Source organism: Sapajus apella, unplaced genomic scaffold (genome assembly GCF_009761245.1).
Source record: "Sapajus apella isolate SASKATOON/1434 unplaced genomic scaffold, GSC_monkey_1.0 scaffold89, whole genome shotgun sequence".
Taxonomy (NCBI): Eukaryota; Metazoa; Chordata; class Mammalia; order Primates; family Cebidae; genus Sapajus; species Sapajus apella.
In genome coordinates this window covers 1,119,982-1,141,383 of record NW_022437029.1, presented here as the reverse complement: position 1 = coordinate 1,141,383, position 21,402 = coordinate 1,119,982, and the positions used below count along the sequence as shown (strand labels likewise).

Genomic DNA, 21,402 nt, shown 5'->3' with positions numbered 1-21,402 from the left:
CTGAATTGGGAATTTTTTAAATCTAAAGCCTGTGCCTGCACATAGTCAAACACTAGATGTCATACCATTTCCTTGTTCTTTTTTGTCTTGAGGTTGGGTGACACACATTTGCGGAATTCACATTTGAATTTTTCACATAAATGGAAGTGTTCCTAAAGTCTTTTAAAGAGGATAAACATAAACAGCTTCTTTATTTGCTTTGAAAAAAACCATCTAATGGGTATCTAGATTGGACCCAACTGAATCAATTTCTGTAATTCAAGATGGGATTTTTTTTTTTTTTTTTTTTTTGAGATGGAGCCCAGCCTGGAGTGCAGTGACACAATCTCGGCTCACTGCAGCCTCCGCCTCCCAGGCTCAAACAATTCTCATGCCTCAGCCTCCTGAGTAGCTAAGATTACAGCCACCACACCTGGCTAATTTTTATATTTTTAATAGAAGTAGAGTTTCACCATGTTGGCCAGGCTGGTCTCGAATTCCTGACCTCAGGTGATCCACCCACCTCAGCCTCCCAAAGTGCTGGGATTACAGGCATGAGGCACTGCACCCAGCCAGGATTATCTAAAACGGCTACAAAATCTAAAGATTTTACTTCATCTGTGAGGACAATTTAATATGATGGCAGGAGGGGATTTATTTCTTCTTATACCGTGAGTTTCCTGGTTGGCTGATTTGAGAAGTAAGAGCTCTTAATTCTTGGCTTTTCTTATACCATGCTACTTTATTAGTGATACAGCAAGACTTTGGCCATACAAGAAATGTTACTTCTTACTCGGTTCAAGTGTAAATCAGCAGGGCTAAGTGGGGGGTAATTCTGCCTCCAAGGGGATATCTGGCATTGTCAAGAGGCATTTTTGGTAGTCACAGCCACAGGGATGCTACTGTCATCTAGCAGGTAGTGTCTGGGTTGCTGCTAAATGTACGCAAAACATCTCCTGCAGCAAAGAATTCATCTGGCCTGAAATGTTAACAGTGCCAAGGATGAGAAATTCTGCTGTAAGTAAATGCCAAAGCCTGTGGCTACAGAAAAGCAGCTTAGATATGGTGTTTTGCCTCCTGAACTGTGCTCACCAGCTAGGCTAATTCATTATCTGCATATCTTATTATAGGAAAAATAAAACATTTTCCCCCTTTTGTATGAAAAATGTGATGTTTCATTTAAAATACTATAAAAGTATTCCGTTGGCCAATCTGGAAGCTCAACTTTTTTAAGATTTTGTTAATTTACATAAAGTGACTAATTCTTTTTGGTAGTAAAAGGTAACAGAGATTATTTTTTATGCTTCCTTTCAGCATCAAAGGCAAAAAAGCCATCTCAGTTTTCTGGGAAAATAACAGTTAAAGCAAAGGAAAAGAGTTATTCTAAACTTGAAATACCATATCAAGCAGAAGTTTTAGATGGGTGAGTTTCTTTTTAAAATAAGTTTTATAACTTTTTGCTAATCAGCAAATTACGTTTTCCTACTAAATGACCTGCAGAAATACTAGCCATGTTCACATAAACTTGATGGAATTATATTTGAAAAGAAGAGCCTCAGCTATAAAAGAGACAACCCCTTATATTTTGTGTATGTTTTACTTCCTTAGAAGAAAAGAGTAAGTGGGATGATAGGATTTGGGCTTAAATGAAGACTTAATGATTCAATAATCTGATATTTTAATAGTATTTAAATCATTTGAACCATTTTCTTTCTGTCATTTGTTTATAATATGTAAGTGATTGTGGCCTGTTATTAAACAATTTTGGCACTTGAAACAAAATTCTTTATATTTCTTTATAAATTCATAAACATTTCTAGAATTACAAATTTTTATAAATGGGAAGTAACATGTTCATTTTCAATTATACTTTAATCAATAATAGTTTAATACCCAACTTGGCAAAGATTCATCTTAACAAAGCTCCTTGCACTTCAGTGGTAAACATGATTTTTTTCAAAGTAAAGTAAAGCTTTTTCTGTTGATACATTTTTTATTCTAATTGTTTGATTCATATCATTCATTGGAGAATGGTTCATTATATTAGATTTCAATATTTTGCAAGCTAAATTTTGTTTTAAATTATGTAGTCAATCACGATAATATAGCTCTAATTCTTTAATACAATTCCTAATGCTAAATGTAAATTATTACTCATAACAAACTTAGATTTTAAATTAACACATGGAAATAAAAATGATTTATTTTGTTCTTCTTGTTTTTTTGAACAGTTATTTGGGATTTGATCACGCTGCAACATTATTTCACATACGAGATAGTCCTGCTGATCCTGTAGAAAGGCCAATTTACCTTACTAACACTTTCAGTTTTGCAATCCTCATTCACGATGTGTTGCTACCAGAAGAAGCCAAAACAATGTTTAAAGTATGTCCAATTAAATTATACTTTTAATTTCCCTTGGTCTATCAACTAGGTGATGCTGACGCTTTGTTTTTTTTCTCTCCTTTCATTTCCCAGGTTCACAACTTCAGCAAACCAGTCTTAATTCTTCCTAACGAATCAGGATACATTTTTACCCTGCTTTTTATGCCTTCCACATCATCCATGCACATAGATAATAACATTTTACTTATTACCAATGCTTCTAAATTTCATTTACCTGTGCGGGTTTACACAGGCTTTTTAGATGTAAGTATATTATCTACCTTTAACATTTAAACTCCCTACCCACCTTTAATGTTTTCAGATCTTATTAGGCAATTGTGTTGCATACTCTTACAGTTTGCCATTATTTGTGCTCTGCAAATTTAGCTAATTCTCCTAGTTAATTTTTACCTCTCCAGGTAACTAGTTTTTACCTTTTCCAGCAGCTCTGTCTTGTGATACAGTTGCCTTCTCTAGTTACAGTCTCTGCTTAGATCTTTTCCACATTCTGGTTTCTCTTGGATATGCTTTTAAACTATTGTAATAATGGGGAATCCAGAATGATAGGTAGGAATAAAAGAATACAAGGAAGGTGAAGAGGGTAATATGTAGGAAAGTGATACCCAAAACCAAGAAATATCAGGACAAAGAAGAGAACCAGATAGTAAAGTAGAAAATAAGGTAGTAAAGACACAAGGTTGGAAGATATATATGACACAGAAGGAAACAATGAAGGTACTCCTGGTATAGAAAATAAGCAAGTGGAGGAAATCCAAACAAAGTTGTATTGAGAGTAATCAATGAAAGAAGCTTAAATGAGAGATAAAACTATTAGGGAAGATAAAAAGAAAGCTAGGACATCTAGAAATGTAGCCCTTTGAATAGTTGGCACTGATTAGAACTTTGGAGCTGGAGAGACCTCTAGTAATGTCTCGCTCCTGCTTCAGTTATTTTGTTTGAGTGACCATTGGTGATGCTTGCTGAGATCACATGCTTTTGCCCAATCACCTAGGGCTCCACTTTAACCTCTCCTAGTACTTTAGCTTCCTGCCTCTTTCATGTGCCCTCAGAGGAGGAATAGCAGCTCAGCAGAAGCCATGGCTGTTTTCATTCGGATTACTCAAAAGACTTTCATCATACAAAGCCCTCAACTATGTCATATATATGTGTGGTTTTATGAATATATACGAAAAACACAGGAACTTTAATACATGCTTTTTGTTTTTTTGAGATGGAGTCTCACTCTGTTGCCCAGGCTAGAGTACAGTGGCATGATCTCCTGCCTCAGCCTCTTGAGTAGCTGGGATTATAGGTGCACACCACCATGCCCAGCTAATTTTGGGGGAACTTTAATACATCTTTAATAGAGGTAATATTGTTACATCAATGTGACTTTTTGTTTAATCTGGTTCTTTTATATCTTTCTAGTACTTTGTGTTGCCCCCCAAAATAGAGGAACGTTTCATAGATTTTGGAGTACTGAGTGCTACAGAAGCAAGTAATATTTTATTTGCAGTTATAAACAGCAATCCAATTGAGGTAATAGCAATCTGTTTTTATTCAAAGTCACATTTAAGGATTTTATGCTTGTGTTGTGATAATCATTTTCATATCTTTTTAAAGTTGGCTATAAAAAGTTGGCATATCATAGGAGATGGTTTATCAATAGAACTTGTAGCTATGGAAAGAGGCAACAGAACTACAATAATTTCAAACCTGCCAGAGTTTGAAAAATCCTCTTTATCAGACCAATCATCGGTAAGTAAACTTTATTGTCTCCTTAAACTAAGATGGATGTCTAAACTGCAAATGGAAGACCATTGCTGTGTTACATATGTCACTATTATTTTTATGCAATTTATAATAGTGTTGGTTATTTGCTATTATAAGGACCTTATAGGCAATATAATTCAACTCCCTATTTTTATGATAAGGGCACTGAAAACCAAAGGGGTTAAATCCTGCCTTCTCATAAAAAGTTCCATAACACACAAATTTTAAATTTTTTGTAACACACATGTCATTACAGGAGAATTCCCATGGGTACTAAACCAACCTGGTGTTCATTGAGTTTACTGGGAAAAAGAGATGGCCCTGAACATTGGTAGAAAATATTTTCAATTATACAGTAATGTGTCTGGCCAGATACTGCCTCAATGTCAATGAGGCAAACATTGTTCAATCACTGCGAGTCTACCCACATATTTCTAACTGTCTAATAAACATGTTATAGTTGGTTGTCAGAGAGCACAAACAAGAGAAAACAAATATATTAGTTTCAGCCCTCATCACTACTGAAAGGGGAAATTGGAGTTTATACCTACTGGGAAAAGAAGTAGAATCACCTTCTGTGAGAAGGAGTATCAGATATCTCAATCTGCAGGTTAGAATAGAACTCCTTGGGGCAGTTTCACAAAAGGAAAAGCAAATTTACTTATATACAGAGAGTGTTGACAAATACATTTCCATGGAATGCCATAGGTCTGGTGTTTTGTTGTACCCGGCCTCAGCTGCCCTGAAGATATGAATATTAACATTCCAGAGCTTGAAACAGAGCCAGCTGTGTATACATTCGAGGCTCCAATGTGCCTGAAAGGTTGGTGGAAGGCTGTGTCCCTCTGCACCAGCCCCTTTGGCCGTACAGGTCCATGCGTGAAGAGTGAGGAGCTTTATTAGCAAGAGGACCACACCCCTCCCTCTTCAGGAACCAGCTTTTTCAGTGGCCTATGGAACAAGTATAGTAGAGAAATATCAAGGGATGGGCACTATTTTGAGATATTTGTACACAGTGATATGGTAATTCAGTGTCATACTGGTGTATGTTAGGATTTTGAAGTCATTTTGTCACTATAGCCTTCATTTCCATTTTAATAGGAAACTTCAACTAACAAGGCTAATGAATGGTATTTCTACTATCTACAGGTTACGTTAGCTTCAGGCTATTTTGCAGTCTTCAGAGTCAAACTTACTGCAAAAAAATTAGAGGGGATTCATGATGGAGCCATCCAGATCACAACAGACTATGAGGTAAGGACTTTATTGCGGATTCGTGGCAGTGGAGTTTTTCTGAATAAGTCAGTTCTTGTTTTTATGAAAGCAAAGAATTAAGTTTACTCATAAAGTTACATTTTACCACTTTCATACCTTAAAAACTGAGATTTCAGTAGTAGTTTATAGAAAATTGGTGTTTATAGTCTGTTAGTTTTATAATAAAATCCAAACCTCCTAACCTAAAAAGCAACTTCAGAAAAATGCCTTTAGCACATTTAGAATTGCTTTGTTAGAAACCTGCTTAAGCAAATGGCTATATCGTTGTACAGAGCCTGAATGTCCTGAGTTAGATATCTCTAATTGTTCCTGCAATCATAAATAGCAGTCAGGGCCTAACATTTCTGAAAAGGAGGATGAAATCAGGAGATCATGTCTTAATTTGAGTCCTCACATTTATATTTGCATAAGTCATTCAAAGTCAAGGGACTAAATGTTATTTAAGCTTTTAATTAAAATATTCTCTGTGGAGTTTATTATTCACTCAGTAAGATTTTGAATGGATATATTTCTGCCAAACCTAAATGTTTTCAATTTTATATTTGAAAGCCCTTAGGGAAGTCAAGCACTGCTAAATTCAACAAGTTGCCACCTTTGCCCTCATAGATGTTTTCAGTATGCACAAACAACTTCCATGTGAAAAAAAAAAAATGTAATTATGAAATAAACAGAATTGGCCATTTAATAAAAAATGATTTGTTGAGAGTATGTCAGGTTACCTCCAAAGATGAGGAATTCATAGTTATCACTCACGACATAAATAAGTACATTTCAGATTTAAGATAAATTTTTGTTAATATGGGTGAAAATAAGAATTAAGAAGAATATCCTAGAAAAGTAGCTTTGTGAGTTACTCACAGTATGGGATGGGATTCTAACTCTAGAATGTTCAGTGCACTTTTTAAAATTAGGTTGATGTCTATTTCTATATCAAAAAATAGAGCCCTATATAACTAGAAATGCCAGATTTTACATACATTGTTTTAGGAGTACAATTTGACTTTCTTTTTTAAAATCTATCTTATAGATTATTGGTATTTTGAAATTCAAAAATATTTGTATTTTTTAAAACCTGCTTTATTCCTTCCCCATTGTTTAGTCTTTTTTACATGTTTTCAGTGAATCACTGAGAAATCCGTGGAAATGTGTTATATTTCATTACCTTTTAATAAGTACATTGGACAGATTAAACAGTATCTTATGGGTGATTTTAATACTGGTTTGGAGCCTGTTATTGTCAATACAAGTCCCAAAATTAGGTTAACCCCAGAATACAATACAGTAGTTGTCAAGAGCAGGCTAAGACTTAAATACTTATTGTCATCTTCTTGACTCCACAGATCCTGACAATCCCTGTGAAGGCTGTGATTGCAGTAGGCTCACTGACCTGCTTCCCTAAGCACGTTGTTCTTCCACCTTCCTTTCCAGTAAGACCATTAATACACATATTTTTTTGTTGCTCATTTTTTGCCTTTCCCTTTACCTCTGTGTTCCTAGAATTTTACAGTAAAGTCAATTATTCTTTGTTAGTCATTTATTTTAAAGACAGTATACCAGGTTCTTTAGACGATATAAAGAGATACAGTCCTTTTCCTCAAAAAGTTTTCTATCTAGAAAGGGAAATGGACGCACAATTCAGGGCTATAAAGCAGAATGTACAAGTTGCCCTAGAGGAGCGAAAATAAGTGCTGTGAGGGAAATACACATCTCTTTGATACAGGGGCTGTGGGAGCCAGCTTAGAATTTCTTCTGTCAGAGATGGAGATGGGAATCCAGGGCCAGGGAGCAAGCTCAACAGGGATACAGAGTCAGTAAAGTCTGAGGTGTGTTCAGGCAGTAGTGAATTGTCCAGTTTGGCAATAATGGAGAAAAGTTTTAAGAAAATGGAATGGTAATGTTAGGGTGATAACATGTAAAAAAATTAAATGCACTTAAGTGCATAAGAATACGAAGTTTTTGAGCAGAGACTTATCATCAGAGCTGAGCTTTAAAGACTGGCTCCCTGCAGAAAAAAATAGAGGATACAGATGAAAGTGACAATAGAGTGCCTGGAGGCCAACACACAGACTGGTCAGAGTCCATGTGAGAAGTGCCAGGGGGAGGTTTGAGCATATAGCTGTGGCAGAGGCAATAAAGTCCCTTTATACCTCCAAGCCTTCGTTGTTTCTCCACCTTGAATGCCCTTCCTCCTCTCCTCCCTTCAAAGAACTCCTGTGTGTCTTTCAAGATTCAATTCCATTGTCATCTCCTCTCTGAAGCTTTCTTGACTCCTCAACAGTACTGGTTGTTTCATGTGTAATCCTAGAATACTTTGAAATTACCCCTCTTGTTGCAAGCCTCATATTGTGCTATAAATATTTCCTTGTAAGTTGGCCTCCTCAGTGAGAGCCTGAGATCCTTTAGGAAAGGGATGAGACACTTAGTACATAGTATGTACTAATAGCAGACACTTAGTACATAATGTATGGATGAAGGAACAAATGATGGAGAGGGAATGTAGGCAAGAGACATTGCAGGTGAATCATTTGAACTGTGCTTATATCCTAAAGAGGTCCTACAGAGTGAAACAAGTATGAGGAGGGGTATAGATAGAGGAGGCAGGAATATGGCTTAGAGTTTGAGCCTGGAGAACAAGGACAAAAGAAATGGGAAAACCAGGAGAAGACACTGCCTTTTGCAAGAAGGTGATGCAGTCCATTCAGGAATACCGGGGCAAACATAAAAGTGTCTCATATCCTAGTGGTGGGAGACAGTGGTGGGTTTGAACACCCCTAACCCAAAAATGAAATCCAAAATCTTCCTAAATCTGAAACATTTTGAGACCACAAGTGGAAAATTCTACACCTGACCTCATATAACAGGTATCAGTCAAAACTTTGCTTCATGCACAAAATTATAATAAAATTACCTTCAGGCTATGCATATAAAATGTATATGAAACATAAATGAATTTCATATTTAGACTTGGGTTCTGTCCCTAAGATACCCCATTATATATATGTAAATATTCCAAAATCAAAAAAAAAAAAATGAACTCTAAAATACTTCTGGCCCCGAGTATTTTAAATAAGGGCTACTCAACCTATACAATAAAACCTAAATTCAACATTTAGCTTCTTATAAATACAAATTTTGGCCAGGTGCACTGTAATCCCAGCACTTTGGGAGGCCGAGGCAGACGGATCATGAGGTCAGGAGTTTGAAACCAGCCTGACCAACATGGTGAAACCCCATCTCTACTAAAAGTACAAATATTAGATGGGCATAGTAGCGTATGCCTGTGATCGCAGCTACTCAGGAGACTGAGCAGGAGAATCACTTGAACCCGGGAAGCGGAGATTGCGATTAGCCAAGATTGGGCCACTGCACTCCAACCTGGGTGACAGAGCAAGACTTCATCTAAAAAAAAAAAACAAACAAACAATTTTGAATTACTAGTTTCATCACGTTTAAGTTTGGGTCTTCATTAAACCCTCATCTTCCTGTCATTCTACTTTGTACTGACGATACAAAACTCCTGACTTTGTTATTTATCCGAAAGAGCCATTTTTCTTTCTTCCATTACCTACTCAATCAGTGATATCTTTAATCTCTTTGTAAATCCTGGGAGGGAATAGTTCAGTTGAGAAGACAGCAAAATGACACAGTGAAAAGGCCCATGAGTGGGGTAAGTGAGAAAGCATGTGTATAAAAACAAGACGTTGGTCTTGATCCATTTGTGTTGCTATAAAGGAGTACCTGAGGCTGGGTGATTTATAAAGCAATGAGTGTATTTGGCTCACAGTTCTGGGGTTGTACAGGAAGCATGGCCTTGGCATCTGCATTGGTGAGAGCCTCAGGCTGCCTCCACTCATGTTGGAAGGTGAAGAGAAGCTGGCATGTGCAAAGATTGCATGGCAAGAGAGAGGAGAAGGAGGTGCCAGCCTCTTTTTTAACAACCAATGGTTGTGCAAACTAATGGCGTGAGAACTCCTTACGACAAGGTCAGAACACACCAAGCCATTCATGAGGGATCCACCCCCATGGCCCAAACGTCTTTCATAAGGCCCACCTCCGACACTGGGGATCACATTTCAGCATGAGACTTGGAGGGGCTGGTTTTGAACAGCTTCAGATTAAGCTTTCAGATTATTTTTAAGTGTCTTACAGGACCAGATGCTTGCTCAGAATTCTAAATTACCTCTATATTACCAAATCCTGTCAATCTCTTTATTAGATGGAGAATACTAGAGCTGACTGGAAACAATACCCCAGAATAAACATTTCACATAACTCATAGCTTAATATTTGAATAGAACTGGTGAGAGCAGCGTTTGTATCTGTGAGCTTTTTTGATCCCCCACACCCCTGAGAGACAAGACACAAGGGAAGTAGTTATTCCAAGTACACCAAGTGCCTTGACTGCCTGAGGGCTCCCATCAGCGTCAAAGCTGCATGCCTGCCCTCTGCTGGCTCTTGGGTGTTTTCGCCTCACTGGGCTGTAAATGAAGAACACTGGCCTCAGCGTCACTGTCATTCCACCCTTTTTCCTGTGCACACTCTTTACTTCTGTATTTTTTATTCCAAATGTTTAAAAAGTGGGTTTAATCATTTTAGAGACGTCTTCAAAAAAGGATGAATCTACAAAAATAAAATTTTGTATTCAGCCAAAAGAAAGATTGTAATATAATTCTTGAAGATTACATAAATCATTTAATTTTTTAATTTAAAATTTGGTGTCCTGTCACAGAGAGAAGCTTGTGACTGGTAAGATAAATTGCTAGTTATTTAACAGTTTGATCTGTGTGCTGGGTTGTTTGTTTTTAAAATGGAGTCTCACTCTGTCACCCAGGGTGGAGTGCAGTGGCACAATCTCAGCTCACTGCAGCCTCTGCTTCCCAGGTTCAAGTGATTCTCATACCTAAGCCTCCCCAGTAGCTGGGACTACAGGTGTGTGCTACCACCCCTGCTAATTTTTTGTGTGTATTTTTAGTAGGGACAAGGTTTCACCATGTTGGCCTGGCTGGTCTCAAACTCCTGGCTTCAACTGATCTGCCTGCCTCAGTATCCCAAAGTGCTAGGATTACAAGCATGAGCCTCTGCGCCTGGCCTGTATGCTGTTTTAATAAGACACTTGACAACCTATCATTTTAAAAGATGTTTAATTTCTCTTTGGCACAAATGACATATATTTTTCTTAATGAAAAAACTTTTAGGGAAAAAAATGTGATTTTGTCTGTTTGGCTTTAGATTTTATAATTCAGTTATTTCAGGGCATTCTTACCTTGATATAAACAAAACCTGCTTACCCAACTGAAAGTGACCATTCCCTGTATTTAGAGCTGTCTCTGTTTGTACTTTGTTGGCATCCTCAATATCTTAACATGAAAGTGTGAATGTTACGTCAATCGATTGTCAACAAGATTGCAAGATTTGTCCTCCTGATTTTTCTGTAACATGCCATAGCAAGAAAAAAAAATTTCTTTTTTTATGGGGTTTTCTTGGCTATTGATTACAGTTTAGAGATCATCAACCGATAGACATTCTAAAATAGCTTTTGGGCTTTGGTTTCCTAGAAATATGTTTGTCTACTCTAAAGTATGTTATCTTAAGAAAATTTAACCATATACAAATGAGTTTGTTTTTTGCTTTCTTCCTTCAGGGGAAAATAGTTCATCAAAGTTTAAATATTATGAATTCCTTCTCACAGAAGGTAAAAATACAGCAAATACGATCTTTGTCAGAAGATGTGCGATTTTACTATAAACGATTACGGGGCAATAAGGAAGACTTGGAGCCAGGAAAAAAATCAAAGGTTTGAAGATGTTATATTTGAGAATTCCCATTGGTTAATATTTTGTTTTATGACCTTCTGTGAATTTGAAATTCATGGTTCTCCTGTGCCTCTTTATAGATTGCAAACATTTATTTTGATCCTGGACTACAGTGTGGGGATCATTGCTATGTTGGCTTGCCTTTTCTATCCAAATGTAAGTGATCTTGCTGTTCTCCCACATGTTTTCACTGCCACCAAAATATTTTTTTAATAAGAGGTTGCCACTTTGAAAGTACATTACTGTCTTTTGTTACTATAGAAATTATTTGAAGGAAAATTGACAAGTGGGTATAGATGCAGGTTAAATAAGTCATAACATGTTTCCTTGTTTTAGCTGAACCCAAAGTACAGCCTGGTGTAGCCATGCAGGAAGATATGTGGGATGCTGACTGGGATTTGCATCAAAGCCTCTTCAAGAGCTGGACAGGAATAAAGGAAAATTCAGGTCATAGGTGAGTGGTTTATGTTTATTTATTTTAGCCATCTTTACAAGCTTGAAACATATTGCTTTCTAAATTTTATTCTTATATTATTTTGCTTTATAGCTAAGAAAAAATGCCTGATTTTCAGAAAGTTACTAATGAGACATCTTAAATTGCCATTTTAACTATGTTGCTTGGAAATATACATACTGTCATTTTTCTCTTTTCTCCAGTGCTTTAGATACTTATACTCCAAGAAAATATTTGAAGTTGTCTTTATGTAGGATGACTACAGTATTCACCTTAGACTCATCCATTTGCATAGGAAAGAAAGTTTTTACCTACCACTGACCTCTGTTAAAGGCAAGGAAAACATTTTCTAGGTTTACACCCGCCTAGACACTTGGTGCAAGATCGAGTGTCTGTTCGCTTATTGTGAAAACAATACCTCCTTCCTTTCTAAGTGCTGAGTTGTTAGGGAGCTCACAGGGCTCCATTCAGACAGGCTCCACAATGTTTCTTTGGCAGGTAGGAAATGTACTTCTAATGACAAATCAATACTACACCTGGATTCCAAAACAAAAATGTATGGATTTAGTAGTATAGAAATCTGGTCTTTTTGTGTACTTCAGAAAGGAATTTGACTAGAATAATGACCGTATGGCAGTTGATAGAAACTGCTCTCCTCAAGCAGTTAATTTGAAATGTACTTGTTGGCATCAAGATATTCCCATTTAAGAGTACTGTAAATTCTCAAGCCATTCATAATTGAATAGGAGGGTTTGTTTATCTGAACTCTCTGCTATGAAAAGTTTCTTAAGGCAAAAGAAAGTTGAATGTTTGCTTTAAGATGGTTAAAATGAATACAAAAGAGACTTCCCCTAATGGACTTGCTGAGAGAACACTAATTAAAACTCTCCTTTGTACCCTGTATTTCCACAGGGTACAAAGGACAAGCAAGCCTCAAATGTTAATGTCCAGTTATGAACACATAACTTACAGTACTGCCTTAGAGTCAGCTGCTAAGGAACCTCTTCACCTCCTATCCACAAAAAGCCTGCCTTCCTCCCTGTGTCCCCAGCACCCCATTGCTAAGACCTGGGCTCCCTGTCTGTCCTGTGTACCATGTCCTAAGTGCACAGTAGATGTGATGTTCTCCCTGCTCCTGCCTTTGTGTTACTTTGTCACATGCGCATTACAGAAGATTTCTGCTACTAGTCTTATACACCTGTACTCTTAACAGGGTGATCATAACACCACAGCAATAATGTTAGGGGTTAAAATATGCTTCAGCGTTTAGTCCCAGCGATCTTAGCCCCATTTATAATGTGTCCTTGGGAATGTGTTGTGAATTCTAAGCAGCTGGCTTATACACACATATGAGTAGGGAAATATTCAGATGAGGTCCTGAATATTGCTGAAAGCTTTACATGTATCTGCACAAAATCTTCATAGGTTTTACCTCTGTTGTCTACTGATGTCTTCATTGAATGTGAGGATTCTGTTTGTTTTTATATCAAGGGGGAAAAGCCATATGCCAAGCAATGTACTGCCTTCTCATTAGTTCTACTGAAAATGTTATTAGCACCCTGGTTGTGAATGTCTAGATCTTTCCCCTAGGCACGTAATATCCTTTAGGGCCTGTGTAACATCCTGTGTTACCTGCATATGCCTGAATTTTTCTAAACAGGTTATCTAATATAGACCAGCTTTTTCTACTGAATTTATACTTGGAAAGGTTTTTCTAAACTAACACAGGATTACATTAATGCCATTGGTACTATTCCTAAGATTTATCATCCTTTCCATATTCAGTACAGAAACAATACAGAGGATCTGTGGCAGATATTTTGGCAACTCTTTGTGCCAGTATAGACACATCATATAGCATTACAAGCATAGTAAAATACTATAATGAATAAACATGTTTTTTCAGGACCAGCATAAAATTTCTCAAGTACATAAGCCTAATTGAATTTCTTATGTTCAGAAGACTCAAATATTTCAGTTTGATACAGTGACTTACAAATTGTTTTTCTAGATTGAGTGCTATATTTGAAGTAAATACAGACCTTCAAAAAAATATAATATCGAAAATCACTGCTGAGCTCTCCTGGCCTTCCATACTTAGCTCACCCCGGCACTTGAAATTTCCACTTACTAATACAAACTGCTCCTCAGTAAGTATTCAAAGTGACATTGGTTTTTGGAAATACATACTAGAGTTATAGAGTATTTACTCTTAGCTTTAACCATAGAAATCTTTCATTTAATGTTTCATTATTTTGTTTAAGGAAGAAGAGATTATTTTAGAAAATCCTGCAGATGTTCCTGTGTATGTTCAGTTTATTCCTCTGGCTTTATATTCCAACCCTTCAGTGTTTGTAGATAAGTTAGTATCAAGGTAAGTGTTGCTTTGGATCATCAGAATGTTTCTATGTAGTCTTAAATCAGTATTTTATTCACTTAAAAAGCCTTATTGCAGCTCATTCAGTAATAGATTTGAATTAGAGGAGTTCTGGATCTATAAGGTTGAGAGAAGATTTTAGGCAGGTTTAGGTTGACACTGTGTGAAACATCCAGAAAAACTTTCAATATAAGGCAAGAAAAAGTAATGTGGAACTCCCTTCTAAAAATTTATAAAGAGAAAGCACATGAAACCTTTCAAATACTTTAGTTTTAAAAAGTGAACAAAATATTAATTATAAGTTGTAGGCTTTAATTTTTTTAAGGCCATAAATCTGGTCATATTGATCTCAAAACCTGCCAGACGATAATTTGAAAATAAAGCACACACCTGATAATCACTCTGTAACCCATTTAACTATGATGTTGCTTATGAATCAGTATGTGTACATTTTTTGTTTTAGGTTTAACTTGAGTAAGGTGGCAAAGATAGATTTGAGAACACTAGAATTTCAAGTCTTCAGAAATAGTGTAAGTATTCAAACTTCATACTATTCCAAAGAAATTATTCTATAATATCAGTGTAAATGTGAAAGAAAATTATAAGCTACTCTTAAATTTGTCTGAAGGGTAAGTTACTGAAGAAGTCAGAGCAGTCTAGTAATTATTTTAGAGGCAGATAAATCAGGAAGAGTAGGTGGGATTTAGATCAGAGTGAGGCACATTGAGTAAAAGGTTCATGTTTGTGGGCAATAAACATTAAGTCCATGAAGGTTTGTAGTAATAACTACAGAAATTCTGAGAATATATAGATGAGGTAAATATTAATTCATAATTGATTTTTATTAAGCATCAAAATACTGAGCTCAGTCATTTAAATTTTCTTTCTGGATACTTTGTAATTAAATTGTAAGCCATCCGTGAATGCTAAACCCATTACTGGCTGTGTTCGTACTTAGCACGGTAACGTGCATGGTTTTCAGTCAATGGATAATCTTATATTTATAAACATGTACATAAACTAATTTGTTCTGGGAACCAAACTGGTTTCTATCATTCAGGCCAGGTTGAGCAATCACTCACCACTCTATTAAATAAGGCTTAATATAAGGGTGTGTGTTAGGAACTTAACACTTGGAGCTAAGGCCCCCTCAAACTGGTCAAAGCCTTTTGGCCACCATGCCCTTCTGCCCAGGGCCAAATTCAAATCTGGTTCTCTGATTCCAGAAGACTTTCCCTTACCATCATATTATGTGGTCATTGCTGATCAGGAATTGCTATGAGCCTTTTCAAACCAGATCCCTTGTAGTTCTTGAAATACTGTATTCTTTCCCATAGCTTCATGTTTTAATCTGTAAGGCATATATTAGCCAAATCCTTATCAGAATAGTTAGTTTTTATAAGCCTGTCTTTAAGGCAAGCTTACATAAGTAATAGTCAAAGTTATATTTTTTTTTCTGTTGAATAATGGCTGGGACATGACACTAGACTGAAGTTTATACAGTCTTGTGTTCTAACCTCACACCCCTTTCTGGGAATCTTTTTGTGCTTTGCTTTTCCTATCTGTAAAATGCCAATGTAACAAATGTTACTGGAGGTTATCTAGAAGGCTCAGTAACCGAAACTTCCTTTCACTTTGCTTTTTTTTTTTTTTTTTTTTTTTCTCCTTTTTGAGACAGAGTCTCACTCTGTTACCCAGGCTGGAGTGCAGTGGTGCAGTCTCGTCTCGCTGCAACCTCTGCTTCTTAGGTTTAAGCAATTCTCCTGCCTCAGCCTCCTGAGTAGCTGGGATTACAGGCACCTACCACACCTGGCTAATTTTTTATTTGTATTTTTAGTAGAAACAGGGTTTCACCATGTTGGCCAGGCTGGACTCAAACTCCTGACCTCAAGTAATCCGCCCACCTCAGCCTCCCAAAGTCCTGGGATTACAGGCGTGAGCCACCGCACCTGGCCCACTCTGCTTTTATAATAGGAGAAATTTTGCATAAGTATTAAGTGAGCTAATATTTAACTTTTTTATTTTATTAACTATAATTCATATTTACAAGATGTAGAACACTGAACTAAGCACTGTGAGAGATAGGAAAATAAATAAGAGTACTCGAGATGTCAGAAATGTATTTTAAATAAGAAATTCAGGAGGAGGTCCTAGAGTGAGCTTAGAGTAAATTCTATCACAGTTTCCTCTACAGTGCTGTAAAATGCGGTTCTCAAAATTCTTGGTCAGGACTCCCTTACAGTCTTAAAATTATTAAGGATCCCAGAGAGGCTTCTTGTTTATATGGTTTACATCTATCAGTGTTTTGCCATGTTACAGATCTTTAATATAGTGATTTAATTTATTTAAAATAATAACATATTCCATTTAACATAGGTTAACATCAAAAATGAAAACTATATTTTTTAAAATCATTTAGCAAGGAAAATGGATGATTTTAAATTTTTACAAATCTCTTTAATGACTGGGTCCCTGATTTGATAGATAGATTCTCATATTTGCTTCTACATTTAGTCTCTCATGATACATTGCTTTGATTGAAGTATATAATGACAATCTAACCTGCTACAGACATGTAATTAGAAAAAGAAGGAGTATTTTAGTTGCCTTTTAATTTATAACACTGTACATCAATCATTTGGAAAATACTAGTTCACAGAGACATGCAGACCTTACAATTGTTGCCACAATTTACTATGTACTATCCACAAATAAGTCATACTTATTAATATAACCACCAGTCTCATCAGGAAACTCTTGAAGTATTGGGAAGCTGTCAGGCTCACAAGGGAGAATACAAATTATCCAAAGTCCTAAGTTTTACTCAAAGGCTTGAATTTTTTCATTGAAAACAAATCCTTCAGTAGGCTCACTTATTTTTGTGAAAATATCTGCCAGATACCCAAGTCTGAATAACGGTAGCCTGACTGTCAGTCATTCTTTCAGACATAAACAGTGTTCCGTGAGAAAAGCAGCTGGTTCAGCTTCCGTCTCAAACAGCTTTTCAAAACAACATGGTAGCTGTAGAAATACTTTATACATAACTTCCTGTCATATCCCACAGAATATTAAAGACATGCTCCGGGGTTGACGTTTTTACTGCATCATTGAGGACTTTTTTTTTTTTTTTTTTTTTTTTTTTTTTTTTTTTTTTTAACTACAAATGCATGACACTGAAGAACACATTGGCTGCTAGGGAAATTTGATACCTTGATGCATGCTAAGGGGTCAGCATTTTTACCCTCCATAGCTTTTGCTGCTGACCATCAGTGCAGATGCCAACTTAGTGAAAAAGATAAATAACATCTCTCAGTATTATTATGAAAATAGTTTTGACATTGTGGTTGATACTCTGATAGGATCCCTGAGAACCCCAGGGATCCAAGGGTCACTCTTGGAGAACCACCACTATAAAATTATTAAGGTCCTGAATGGTATACAGGAGACATCACAACATCCTGAAGTTTTCCCCAAATCATGAGAGTTTAAATTAGCTAGTATTTGCTGGGAATATATGTATAGCACATCATTGCATCTGTCAGTTACTCAAAGTAGTTAATTTAAAAGGGAACTTATTCAGCAACCATTTTGAAGCAGTTGGAATATTCTCTTGTCTAGTAGACTTTGACAGAAAGGAAAAAAAAATAGCAGTTGACACTTGAACAACACAGGCTTGGACTGTGCTGGTTCACTCATACATACATTTTTTTCAATCATGTGCAGATGGAAAATACAATTCTCAGGATGCAGAACTACATATATGGAGAGCCCTACTTTTTGTATAGGCACATTCCTCAGTCACCAACTACAGCTTGAAAATGTGCAAATTTGGTTATGCCAGGGATCCTGGAACCAATCTCCAGCATGTACAGAGACCACCATATTTACCTCAGAAGCAAGAATTAAAAGTAGTGTGTTTCATAAAGTCTGTTGACTATAAGTTAATGTTTGTGGAATCATGCTGAAGCAAGTAGTTAGATCTGTATGTGTGAAACACACACCAATCTATCCCAGGAGGAGTAGAAAACAATACAAAATTCACCCTCCTTCCATGTTAGCAGAAGCCTTAAAGAACTGGCGGACATTTATAGCCAAGTGTTGCCAACCCTTCCCTCAAAAAAGTTTACGCTTAATGTTGCTTAAAAACCAGAACAGTATATCCTTATATGTGACCTGTGACTTTTTTTTTTTAAATAAAAAAGCAAATGTTTTTTAACCTTAACTATAACTGGCTGTCAAAAAGTTATATTTTTGGCCGGGTGCTGTGGCTCACGCCTGTAATCCCAGCACTTTGGGAAGCTGAGGTGGGTGGATCACAAAGTCGGGAGTTCAAGACCAGCCTGGCCAAAATGGTGAAACCCCATCTTTACTAAAAATACAAAAATTAGTCAGGCGTGGTGGCAGGCACCTGTAATCCCAGCTACTCAGGAGGCTGAGGCAAGAGAATCACTTGAACCCGGGAGGTGGAGGTTGTAGTGACAGAGATCACGCCACTGCTCGCCAGCCTGGGCAACAAAAGCGAGACTCCACCTCCAAAAAAGAAAAGTCATATTTTGAATATTAAACTAAGCTATGCTTTAAACTTTAAACCATCCAGTGTTTATGACACAGTAATTGTGTGTAAGCTTCAAAATAAGATTCAAGGAGGAATTTATAGGAACTGGAAATATTTTTACATGTAAAAGTACAGTGCAGCCTGAAGACCCTTCCCTTGGTCCCCTTCAGAGGGGAGGAGTGGCACAGCAGTGGCAGCAGTGGCAGGAGGCCTGGGGTGCTGGTGTTGGTTCCGCAAAGGTTTGCTTTGTGCTAATGCATCTAGCTGTTCATCTTAGCCTTGTGGCCTTTTCTGTATGTGTGTAATATTTCAAAATTGTAAAAAGTTAAAAACAAAAAAAGATCCTTATCCAAAAACAAATGCCTTGTGCAAACATTGAGGACTTTGGTGACTTGGGGGACAAAGCCCCTTTTTGGACTTAATGCAGAATATACATCTCATCATTGGTAACTCTGCACTGCTTTCCAGCTAACCTGTATCTAAACATGACAGATAAAATTGTTTACGAATTTAATCAGTTTGGAAAACTATACTGGGCTTTAGATGGGGTATAAAGGAAGAAACATTCTTCCAGACAATATATTCATGACTCCTCTTTGTTTACCCAATGATTCAAGGCTCATCCACTGCAGAGTTCAACAGGATTTATGGAGGGCCTCTCTCGACATTTAATTTTAAACCTAATTTTAAAACCTGGAGAAAAGAAGTCTGTCAAAGTAAAGTTTACTCCAGTTCACAACAGAACTGTTTCTTCACTTATCATAGTCAGGTAGGTTCTGTGATATAGGTGTCGGTTGAGTCCTCACTTGTTTTGAGATTTATGTGTCTAATTTATGAAATAGTTTGAATTCACTTTATCCAAAACATGCACACACACTTCTTGCCTGATAAAACATACCTTTGTTATCAACTGCATAGTTCAAAAACATGAATAGTGGTTTACTGTATTGTATGTCTCTTAAAAATAAAAACTCTTGTCTTCTCTGTGTATTTTTGAATTCTTAAAGCGTAAATTCTCACCATTAAATTTAATTTCTTTGTGGTGCTTTATAAAATAACAGTAGAAATTGCAAATCCAAAGATTGTGCAAATTTATTGAGAGAAAAATCTGTAATTCTTGTTCTTGCATAGAAATAACCTGACCGTGATGGATGCTGTGATGGTCCAAGGACAAGGAACAACTGAGAACTTGAGGGTAGCAGGCAAACTTCCAGGCCCAGGAAGTTCCTTACGCTTTAAAATCACGGAAGCTTTGTTAAAAGACTGTACAGGTAGTAAGTTTTCCTAACAGTTCCAGGGACACCGATATTAGCATTTGCTTTCAACAGCAGATACTTTCAAAAACAACATTATTTGTATATGTGCACACATGTATATTAGTTATGAATGCTTAAGACCTTAAGGAAACTCCATGTCTTATGCTTATAGTTGTTTGATTTGGATCTTTAAAGATTTAAAGTGTTTGCACTCATTGCGTACCTTAGCTGATTTACTCTCAGTGTGAAATGTAAAGTATATAAAACTTTTGCATCTAAAATGGTATGTCAAAGTAGATTACCTCATGGTGAAAGCTGAGGAATAGCTGATCTCTCTGACATGCAGGGATGGTTTATAACCTGTGACATACAGTAATTCATGAATAATGTATTTATCGTTTGGACTGGGAGCACATGATGACAAGATGTAGTCTTATTCCTGATTTTTTTCCTTTAGGTTTAAAACTAAGGGAACCAAATTTCACATTGAAAAGAACATTTAAGGTAGAGAATACAGGACAACTTCAAATTCATGTAGAAACCATTGAAATCAGTGGATACTCATGTGAAGGATATGGCTTTAAAGTTGTTAATTGTCAAGAGTTTGCTCTAAGTGCCAATGCCTCTAGAGATATAATCATATTGTAAGTATTTTATTTTAAGGTATAATGAATCACTAACGTTTTATACTAGAGTTGCTCAAACTCTGTGCAAAGATAAGTTTTCATATTTACCAAAAATCTTTATCCACAAATATATTCGTTTGATTTTTTTTCACTTAATCTTTAGCTAAGCTATTTCTTCATATCTTAGTTTTCAAGGTTATGAATTTTTTTCACTTAATTTTTGGTTAAGGTATTTCTTCATATCTCAGTTTTCAGAAGTTGTAAAACTATCTCCAAGGTAGATCAAATAATCTTAGAAATCAATTTCAAAATTATTTTCAGGGTTATGTTAAAGCAAAAGATGTTGGTATAAATTCACAGTTCCCTAGCAACAGAGATTTGTTTCATATATGTACAGTTTTTTCATGTTTTGCAGTACAAGGATGTGTAATATTTTGGTCAGAAGACAATTTTAATACCAGTCTCAATAATAGCTGCAGCATATTTTAACTTGTTTTGTTTTAAAGTTTATGCAATAAAATTCAACTTCTGTCTCAATTGAATATTTAATTTTGTGATCTTTAATGGATATTTACTTAATAAGTAGCTACATTATTGCATACAAGGCATACTGTTTAACACCTAAAGATGCAATGAGGAATAAGACACGTTTCCTCAAGGTGCATACAATTAGCAAACAATAAAAATAATTGTGGCAGTAATCAACACTGTAGGAGATGATGGAAAAATCACTTGGCCCCATATGGTTTGTTTGGATTTTTTTTTAAGACATTATTGGGGCCGGGCGTGGTGGCTCACGCCTGTAATCCCAGCACTTTGGGAGGCCGAGGCGGGTGGATCACGAGGTCAAGAGATCAAGACCATCCTGGTCAACACGGTGAAACCCCGTCTCTACTAAAACTACAAAAA

At 36.4% G+C, this 21,402-nt stretch overlaps 1 protein-coding gene across 6 annotated transcripts in view; it reads left to right on the top strand.

Moving 5' to 3' along the window:
• TMEM131 (transmembrane protein 131) overlaps nt 1-21,402 on the top strand; it is a 240,839-nt gene that overhangs the window by 178,617 nt on the left and 40,820 nt on the right. For 5 of the 6 annotated variants that reach the window (XR_004261859.1, XM_032255357.1, XM_032255360.1 and 2 more), the window contains 16 exons: nt 1,294-1,402; nt 2,211-2,364; nt 2,458-2,628; nt 3,793-3,903; nt 3,988-4,122; nt 5,287-5,391; nt 6,753-6,839; nt 11,054-11,206; nt 11,306-11,381; nt 11,562-11,679; nt 13,691-13,829; nt 13,944-14,053; nt 14,520-14,586; nt 19,229-19,380; nt 19,743-19,885; nt 20,325-20,511. Coding sequence is in view for 5 of the 6 variants with exons in the window: in XM_032255357.1 (XP_032111248.1) it covers nt 1,294-1,402; nt 2,211-2,364; nt 2,458-2,628; nt 3,793-3,903; nt 3,988-4,122; nt 5,287-5,391; nt 6,753-6,839; nt 11,054-11,206; nt 11,306-11,381; nt 11,562-11,679; nt 13,691-13,829; nt 13,944-14,053; nt 14,520-14,586; nt 19,229-19,380; nt 19,743-19,885; nt 20,325-20,511 (2,017 nt within the window). In the remaining variant the exon portion in view is untranslated. The remainder of the gene's footprint in view (nt 1-1,293; nt 1,403-2,210; nt 2,365-2,457; nt 2,629-3,792; nt 3,904-3,987; nt 4,123-5,286; nt 5,392-6,752; nt 6,840-11,053; nt 11,207-11,305; nt 11,382-11,561; nt 11,680-13,690; nt 13,830-13,943; nt 14,054-14,519; nt 14,587-19,228; nt 19,381-19,742; nt 19,886-20,324; nt 20,512-21,402) is intronic. The other variant, XM_032255359.1, reaches the window with a different exon arrangement.